The sequence below is a fragment of the Phaethon lepturus genome, unplaced genomic scaffold (genome assembly GCF_000687285.1).
Source record: "Phaethon lepturus isolate BGI_N335 unplaced genomic scaffold, ASM68728v1 scaffold18714, whole genome shotgun sequence".
In the NCBI taxonomy this organism is placed as follows: Eukaryota; Metazoa; Chordata; class Aves; order Phaethontiformes; family Phaethontidae; genus Phaethon; species Phaethon lepturus.
Window position 1 is genome coordinate 23,053 of NW_010537182.1, and position 9,792 is coordinate 32,844.

The following is a 9,792-nucleotide window of genomic DNA, read 5'->3' on the forward strand; positions in this document are numbered from 1 at the left end:
CGGCAGCTGCTCCCCCACGCTAGCGGCCATGTCTCGGCAGAGCACGGCCAACAAGACCCCAGCCAGGACAAGGGGGACTGCAGGACCAGGGCTGGAGCTGGCTCGCACCAAGAGCAAAACACAGCCAGGCCACCAGCAAGCCAGCACAGAAACTTTTTTTATTTTTTTATTTCAACATAGTAGTGCTTGGTTACAGTTTAGTGAAGAACAAATAGGTACATTCATTGGCCACAGCTTCCTGTTGCAGCCAGCTTGCTGCCTGACTGCAAAGCCAAAACACTGTTAAACCATACCAAAAAAAGAAAGTTTAATGAAAGGCAACTATGCATTAAAAAAGTCATTGTACTTCTCAGCTATAAATTACTTCAGTAAAACACAGGACCGCCCCCAGCAGGAGCGGTCAGAGTTCTGAAATTACCGGCCATCCGTACAAACGAATAAAACCAAAACACTTTGCCAGTCACTCACGAGTACATTAGCAACAAGACTCACTGCCCCGACCTGCCATCCTAATGCCAGGAAGATCATATTGTTGGTGTGTGCTTCAGTGCAATATGAACAATGAGCCTGTAGCCCTTTTTTAATAGGTTTTTTTTTTTTGCACTACACTCCTTTCCCTCCAAAGAAAAACTTAAAGTGCTCCTAGTGCTTTGGAATTTAAGCAAGAACAGGGGCCACTAGCGTCACTTACTGTCTTTGGTGACTTATGGGAGAAGAAAGAAGGGCAATGCACCGAGCCCAGGTCCTTCATTAGCCTTGCCATAAGTCAAGCAGTGATTGAGATGGAGCAACCCAGCCGAGGCAAGGAGACAGGTCCCTTACATGGTGTAAGGTGGAGCAGCCCGGAGAGCCACCGCAGTCAGGGCAGAGCTCTCTGGTTCAAGTGCTAGAGCAAGAGGGATGTGCTGACAGTTGTCATCTCAGAGCCTCCTCTCAAAAGCAGCAGGGGTTGCTCTTTTTGGGCCAGCAAGAGTGAAGCAGGTTAGCAGGGAGAGGCCCGCAAGCCAGTACAGGCAACCACACAGAGGGACAGGGTGTTCTCAGTGTGACAAGTGACATCTAGCTCAGTGCAAGCGAGGTGGGTGATGGGGTGACCAGGCCATACTCGTGAGCACACACAGTGAGGAGAGGCTGGGGCTGTCCCAGTGCTTGGGGTTTTTCCCACAGGCAGCTGAGGAAACTGAGGCTGTCTCAGGGTCCCTCCAGCACCAGAGCCCAGCCCAGTGTCCCAGAGCCAGGCAGCACCGTACTGCTCCATGCACAGGTAAGTCCTTCACCCCAGCTGCATCCTTCATCAGACTTGTGCTTCAACAGCAGGAGCAGCTCTAGGTAGGTTAAAAGCAGTTCCAGTTCAGGCCATCATTAGACAGAGGTCAGAGCAGCTGCCCTCCCTGGACCCAGTACCCTCCCTCTAAAGCTGTGTCCAAAGCTGCTTCGCTCATCCCCACATCAGGCTCAGGGACAACCCAGGAATAACATCAAGTCTCATCTCCAAGAGCCCAGTGGAGCTATAGCCCAGGTCAAACTTGGCTATTTTGGTCAGAGAGACAGAGAAACCTCCTCCCAGACTGGCACAGGCACACTCAAACCCCATGTACACCACTGAGCCCTATTGACACAGCTAGAGGGGCAGCGGGAGGACATCAGGCCCATGGTCCTGCCCCATGGCAGGGGAAGGGAGAGCAAGGAGCCCAGGGACCAGACAGCTGCAGTGTCTGCCCCTTCCCTCTGCAGCAGGAAGCACTGCCTCCACAAGCGGACACCTCCTGCACCTCAGTGGGGACCCCACCAGTTCACATTCACTTCAGGTTAAAACTCCTGGTTATCCACTAAATGCAATTTAATACTGAGGGGGGAAAAGGGAGCCCCACCACGGGTGAAGAGAGGGAGCAGGACTGCTCTCACCACCCGCCAGTTAAAGCAGCCCTAGTTTTACGCATGCTTTGGGCCACACATGTTCCTCCACGCACACTCCTGCTGAGCCAGCTCCAGCTCTAAGCTTTCCCTGAAGGCAGCAGCCCATAAGGTCTTGCCCCCTCACTCGACAGCAGCTACGGTCCAAGCCAGCCCTCTTCCTGTGCCATGAGCTAGCGGGTTGGTTACAACCTTAATGCCAGTAGGAGCACTTGGTCTCGCCCTCACAGGCCTCTGCCAGGATATGCTTTGAACCCTCAGTCCTAGCTAGGTTCAGCGTGTCGGGTGAAACAAGGACCAGCAGGCAGAGCAAGACCACACTCAGCCCCGAGGCCTCAGCCCTGCCGGGTGCAAATATGGCACAGTATGCTTTAACATTCACCACAGCAGGCCCTGCCCGTAACCCGCTTGGTTGACAGAGCTTCACACTCCCAAGTGAGGCAGGATGCAGAGTACTTCACGGAACATGTCTTTGCAGGAAGACAGTGCCTCTCCCAGCTATGGATGTGCAATTAAAAGAGTAACTAGAACAGTCTCAGACTAAGCACAGTCTGAGCGAGATTCGTTCCTTCCAAGTGTGCAGATAAAAGTGCAAATATGCATTTGATGTTTCTTTTCTAGTGAGGAAGCTCTGGTGCATTTAGCTGCCAACATCTTGAAGACCAGACCAAGAAAAAGCTTCCAGAGAGTTCAGCTTCACTTTGCTACATGGTACCTTAAAGTCACAGTTCTCTTGCTTACTGTCTGCAGCCATAGGCTCAGTCCTGCTTACAGCTGCAGCAGGTAGTGGAATGTTTGTGTTGATGAGTTATAGATGCTTCAGGGGAAGAAGGAAAGAGAAAACCAGGTTACAATCCTATACATGAATGCCACTTCTGGGAAGAAAGGGACCTTACAGCCTCTTCAGTTCTGTGGTGCAGGGTATGAGCTATGGTGATTATTCATCTCCGAGCCGCCTGCGGCAAAGAGCAAGGGGGCACTGTCTGTAGCGGTTCCGCTGAGATGGGGACCCACCGTGTAGCTGTCGTTCCCAGCCAGGGACCCATAGCAGCCAGAGCACTGAGGGGTGGCCAAGCTGGGAGGAGAGACAGAAAAACCAGACATGGACTCTTAGAGATGAATAATTTGGCTGCAGCTAGCCTCCACTGCTAGGAAAGCCTTCTGCTCCCAGCGCTGATCAGGGTGGCCTGCTTCTGCAGACTTGGATACAGCATGCAGGCATGATATCCCCAAGGAACCTGGCTTTGACAAAACAGGTACAAGGAGGAGAGCACCAAGCCCTACAACATTGGTTGTGAAGAGCCCAAACCTCTGAACCCTCCACTACACCCCTGGGCAGGTGGAATTCAGACCCCTGAGCAGCAAGGAACAGGCTGTCAGGTTTCCCCTGACAGTTTTGCTGAGGATACCTGACTATTCTCCCCCACACCAGGTGCTCCTGCCAAGCTCTGTCCCAGCTGGTTCCCAGAAAACCCATGTCCCTCACAGGACTTCAGCACCTCTTTCCTGTGGAGACACTCTGGAGGTCATTTAAGAGCCCTCTGCCCCCTCAAGCAGAGGAAGGATCCTAGCAAGATCAGCCCTCCTGGGTGAGGCCTCCTGTCTGTAGCCATGGCATATTTCTACCCGTAAGCACCCAGTGTGATATCCACCTCTCAGAGCTGGTTGCTTCTGTCTAAAAACTAGCTCCTTGTGAGCTGCAGAAGGGAAGAAAAACAAGCTCACTCAGAAGGCTCCTTGCCCAAGCTGCCTCTTCTACCAAAATTTTTTCCTAAGAGCAGAAGCCAAGAGCTCTGTTGCTTCCACACAGGACAGCAGAATGGCAGCTGTGCTTTCCCTTGCCCAACACAATGCTTACCCTCCTTCTCTGGCCCCAAGCCGTGACAAGTCATCATCGCTGTCGTAGCGCCTCGGATTGTCAAAGAAGTAGGCTCTGGAGCTGTAACTGTGACTGTTGACCATCCCCGCTGGAGTCTGTTAAAGAGAAAGGAGTTACGCCAGAAGCGAGGTATTTCTGACAGCCTTCCCAAAGGTCTGCCCCCACACCCCAGGCACCTTGGGGTCCTCAAGCTACAGCAGCTTGCTCAGGCCTACCAAGTTCTGACTCAGTCTCTGAGCCCGGAAGAACAGCACTACAAAAGTCGTTGGCACCAGCTCCCAGAGGAAAAGGACCACTCCAAACACCACATACTCTTCACTGCTCACTTCCACATGCACCTGTGGACAGAAGTTAGAGGTTTCTGTATAGTCCTAGCCATCAGCAGAGCTACACAGCTCCCAAAGCTGGACAAAACACACAGCTTAGAACTAGGAATGCAGAGAAACCCTTATGAAGGCAGAAGTCCCTAAACCAGGATAGTGACCCTTACCTGACTGCTGCTACTGTTTTTAGTGACCTAGTTCTCTTCAGTGTGCTACCAGGGTACTTTTAGCTCCCTCCCCACACCAACAACTCTCCCTTGCACACAGCCACACCTTATTAAGCATTGCTTTTCTGCTCTAGTTGACTTGTGCCTCTTCTCCCCCAAAAAGAGGAGCTGGCAGGCTAAAACTGAAGAGCACAACAGGGAGTCCCTCCTGGAGAAGTAGCCAGATAGAGGGAAATTCATGTTTGTGCTGGTGGAGAGAGAAAGCAGGGCTTCTGAAGGCAGAAAGCCAGCAAAAGAGCCACCTCCACATAAACCCCCTTTTCCCCTACACATGCCCACACAGGACAGTAGAGTAACTACCTTTCACTTTACTAGCTCTGGATTGGGGGCCACAGACACCTACCTTGTCTGAAAGGTTGTCCCAGCCATAGTTAAAAGGACCAGGAACACTGTCTGGAGATATGGCCACAGCTACCAGGTTATAGCAAGCTCTTGAAGAATACAGAAGAGCAACTACAGATCCCACAAGAATAGCCTGGCAGACAGATGTTCCCTAGAACAGGGAGAAAAACGGTTTTAATACAGACCTTCCTACAGAGCTGGGATTTCCATACACCCTCCCCCCCGCCCCCCGCCCTTAAATGCATGAGAAACTGTGCAGGCAAGAATGACCTAGAACATTTGTATGTTGTTACTAAAATATTCAGAGCTGGTTAAGAGCTTTCTTGTGTCATGAGTTCACTGCAGTAGCAGAGCTATACAGCCAGTGTCATCAGGAAGACTCGAGGCACAGGAGTGTCCTTCTCAGGATCTTACCAGTCAGCTTCAAGCTGATGGTCCAGGGAGATGCTATGCCACCCACTGCCTTTCTGTGATAGTCCCCAGGCGGCCAACCAATAGCCATTAATAAATCAACTTGCTGCTTCTACACCCTGATCAGAGTCCACTGCAGAGGTGTCCACCAGCTCATTCACTCTGGTGAATGAGCTTTTAATAGCTACTGGTAGCCACCATGTCACTACATGGCAGAAGCCAGTAAGTGGGCAAACACATCTCAGCAGCTGATTTGCCTTTGTATTCAAGCAGATAATCTGCTCAGGAAGCTCATCTCATTGACCTGCTCCACATCCAAGCTATGGGTACACTAGCTCTATTTTCCTAGCTTTACAGCACTTGCTCAAGGCACTGCCTTGGAAGAGTCAGCATGAAAGTGCTGCTAACGGAGAAGTCCCCATGACACCATGGAAGCACAAGAACGCAGCCTGTTCTACCAGTGTTAGCTGAGCCCTTGGTATTCAGGACAGCAGAATAAGAGGCAGAAAGGCCAGTGAAGCAAGTTTCCAGCTGACAAGGACCACAGTATAGGGTCTGGCAGCAGTCCAACAGCACAGCCTCCTTCTCAAGTGTCAAATGGCTCAAACCTTTCTACCTTCAGTGGAGACAGCAGCCCCACCAGGCCCCTCCAGCCTCACTGTATTGCTTTGAGTCAGAAGGTTCACAGCTGGAGTTCAGGAGGCAGGGCAACCTTTTCAGGCATTTGTGTAACCTTCTGCTCATCCCCACCCTATTTTTGCAGCTTCTCCACAGCACAAAGTCAGGGGATGCCTCAAGGCAGGGAAGGGAGACAGCATTTGAATGCAAGAGACCTTTACCAGACAGCCAGGTTGCGTATTCAGCCGACAGCAGGCTTCTCTGGAGCATGTTGTACAAAAGCAAGGCCCCACAAGCAGCCTCAGGCATGTAACTAGAGGAAGTTACTGCATCCCTAAACTACTGCTGGGTGAACTTGATAAGTTAATCAGTGTCCAAAGCCAGTCAGAGCTGGATACCTGGCCCATGCAAGCAGGGATGTGAGCAGGTTCTCAGCTTAGTCATGGCTCCTGTCTCACTTCAGATCACCTAGCTGCAATCTGGGGCCTCTGTGGACAGCCATCACAAGAGCCAGCTAGGCAGCCACTCCCAGCTGCCTGTGACCCACACATCCTGGATTCTGGGCAACCACTGATGGTCTCTGCTGCTTAAGAGAGCCAGAATTCTCCTACAGAAGGCCTCAGCTTCAACCTTGACAGCACAGCTCTGGCAGCCCTCTCAGCTTTCACTCAGCTGCCCTTTCTAGAAGGAGCAATGGGCCACAGCGACTTTAAGTGGTCATGCAGATGGCCTGCAAAGGAACAAGGAAATGCCTCCAGCCAACATAAGGCAGTTGTGTGGATCCAGAATGTCTTTGTAGCAGTGTCTGCTGCAAGGCAGCCTGTGTCACCCTCTTCATCCTCTTCCGGGGGGAGGGGGGGACGGGACAGAGGCATCCAACAGCCTCCAGGAGCTCTACACTCCAGGTAGCTTCCACCCCGAGCCAGGCATTGCAGTGCTTTAAGCCCATATAGATTCACCTGACTGAGAGCACATTGGAAACAAGGTCTCTGCAGGAGGCCAGAGCCCCACCTTCTGACACCTGGAAAGCAGCAATTCAGAAGTGAGGAGCTTTACTGCCAGGAAAAGGCAGTAGTTCAAAAGTACCAGAGGCAGGCAGCTGGCTTCCTTGAGCCAGACTATGCTCAGTTCTTTCTATAGGTCTTTCAAGGCTCATCAAGAGAGGGCTGTCTGCCCTTCTCACCAAGCCAGGTCCCCACCCTGGAGTCACTGCCTTTGATAGGAGTGATACAGCTTCCCAGAGGAAGAGGAGACAGCTCAAGTGTACACTTAATTGCAGCCTATTGCCACACTAAGATGAGATTGCTGGTGGCTTATCCACTTTCATACCTGCTTGAGAAGAATCATGTATGTTCAGACCCTCTCCTGTCCTTCTGCCTTGGGGCAGGACCTACAACCTCTCCCCTTCTAAGATGCTCATCTCATCCAGGACAGGTGAGCACTGCCTCTAACTCAAGCAAGCAGGCAGCTAAAGCTGGGCTGCTGGGGGAATCCTCTTTGCAAGGGGCTGTTATGCATCTGCCAGAAATAACAATATGCTGCAGACTCTACTGACCTTAGCGACAACATACTGCAGCATCTGCTGCTCTTAGAGAGCCCTCTCTTCCAGTCAAACCCTAAGTTACACTTCTAAGCCTGAAAAGCATAAGCAGCTCTTCAGTCTCCTGTTGTGCTAGCAAAGCTGCAGACAATGTATCCCCCGAAAACATGCAGGGCACTTTATTCCTACAGCAGATGCACACACCTTCTGGAGGGAGGACTCCAAGAGCTGCCACCTCCACATTGAAAGGAGTATTTGAGCAAGAGTAGCTCAGGCGCAACCAGGACAGCATTGCTCTGAGTAAGCACACACAGATCCAGTTGAGAATCCAGCTGATGATTGTGCAGTTAGTGGTGTTTACAAGGCATTTACCTACCTTAGACTCGAGGTAGACATTCGCTGAAGACATCTTTCCTAGTTTGCACATGCAGCAAGCCAGCAAGATGGCACAGACAATGAAGAGGCTGTCGTTGACTAGGGCACGGGCAAGGACTGTCCACCTCAGCTGGTTCTCTGGCACCTCACCATGGATTAACATTGCACAAGTTAAGTTCACAACTAAGAAGAGGACGCTGGTAAATATGGAGCCCAGATACAGCAGGACCCTGGAGAAATGGTGGTAGGAAAAAACAAATAGAGTTCAAGTCAGACAATTCTGGGCTCATTTTGCAGGACCCTCCTGTCTCATCAGGCAAGAGAACCTCCCAGCACACCCAGTGCTCTGCTTGCTATGAAGATCAACCATGCCAGCAAGTTTCAGCAGTTATACTGACAGCCCAAATTTGCAGAGTATTTAAGCCACTCTCGTAATGCATGAGCAGTATAAGTAGTCATGAGTTACAAGACTCATCTTCTGACAGTCAGGTTCTTATCTTGCAGATTTTAAGTGTTGCTGTAGCTCCGCATCAACTTCAGTCAATAAGCTATGAGTCATCACAACCACTGCAACTTCTTTATGAGCCACTGGAGCTCTCATTTTCCATTGTGGGTTTCCCTGGAAATGGCTAGGAAGCACCTGGGCTGCACAAACACAGGTCTCGCCTATTGCTCAAGCTTTATCCTGCAGATCTCTTCTGAGGTGGGACAGCTCAGAGTGACCTCAAGAGTTCACCTAGTTTGCTAGCAACATCAGTGCTGGGACTTTGATGACATAGATGGAGGCATGCAGCATATGCTTTAGCTTTCTTGGTACCCTTGAAGCTCCCAGTCCTGCTCCGAGGCACAACACTGATCCTTTGTCAGAGCACAGCTAGGTATGGCATTTGCTCTGTTCAGTCTTTGGGGTCTGAAGCTCCCATTCCTAACACTGCAGCCTGAGTTCACCTTAAGCCAGCTTTGAAGGTAATGTTAGAAAAGTATCACTTACTTGTACTTGTTGAATTCAGATGCACATTTCACTTTGAATATGACCTAGGGGAAAGATTTGCAACAGCATTACTTCACATGACCTACGGTTCTCTAAGCTTAGTGAAGATACATACGACAGGGGAGCCAGCATCCAGTTGGACATCTTGAAAGACTCTAGATTATCTATTAGCACCAAGTCTTGCACTGGACCCACTTGCAAGAAAGATGGGTATTTTTTTGTACAAAAGCCAAGCCCAAATGTAGGTGTTCAATGGGCATAAACATATTTAATATCCCATATGTGACAAGGACTGTAACACCGCACCTAAGGACTTCAAGAAAAGCGGGGAGTTTAGCACTCAGAGGTCGCCAAGATTATTAAAAGATACATCTACTTTGCCCAGTGTTCTATGCTGCATATTTTAGGCCCTCAATCATGCTAGATTTGCCTGTTAGAGAAGGCTGCTTCAGCAAGACAAATAGCTGATCTAAAATAGTCCTCTGGTACTGGATTATGGACCCACAAGCTGTAATAAGTATTTGGAGCTCACAGCTCCTCCACCTTGTAGGCCAAATACAGCTGAAAAGTAACTCTGAAATGGTAGGAAGTCCTCCAGAGGTAGAAGGCCCTACCTACCAAGTTGCATGGCACACTCAACGGACAAGTGTTATTAGGTGTCAGTCATTTACAGACTGTTTCCCTCTTCAAAGCCACGCACACTGTCCAAGAGTGGATCTGGGTTCTGTGAATCTCCTCATCACACCATGGATTAGGAGACTGAAGCTGAAAGTTGCACAAGAAGGACCAGTGCTTCAAAGCAAAGGCTCACAAGCCTCTCCTCAGACTGCAAGGGCCTGAACCCATGCCTGCACCCCAGCCGTGTGGGTTGGGAAGGCTGGAAGGGAACCATCAGCTCACACTCAGGCAGCCCTACAGCACTTGTTCCAATACGGCAGACAAGCTTCCACGTCCCTTTGGGCTGGATGGTGGCTCCGGCTGAAGCCTATAGGGGCAGGACTTCCAGCCTAAGGAAGTATGGACAGTTTAGGAAGCTGCAGACACACTCCCAAATCACAGCTCAGATGTGAGCATAGTGGTCCTGCTGCAAGGGGACTGACACATGGTCAGGACAAGCAGCAGGACAGGAACATGCTGGTAGAGCTATATGGATCTCACTTGTCACACACCAA

The 9,792-nt window shown here is 50.6% G+C and overlaps 1 protein-coding gene across 1 annotated transcript; it reads right to left on the minus strand.

Moving 5' to 3' along the window:
• Positions 1 to 2,817: 2,817 nt before the first annotated feature.
• GPR137C (G protein-coupled receptor 137C) lies at positions 2,818 to 8,664 on the minus strand (the record flags this gene model as incomplete). The annotated part of the gene is made up of 6 exons (XM_010286418.1): positions 2,818 to 2,989; positions 3,773 to 3,888; positions 4,009 to 4,131; positions 4,687 to 4,836; positions 7,631 to 7,859; positions 8,621 to 8,664. Coding segments are annotated over 6 exons (834 nt in total), but the record flags the coding sequence as incomplete, so codon positions are not given.
• Between the last annotated feature and the right edge of the window lie 1,128 nt (positions 8,665 to 9,792).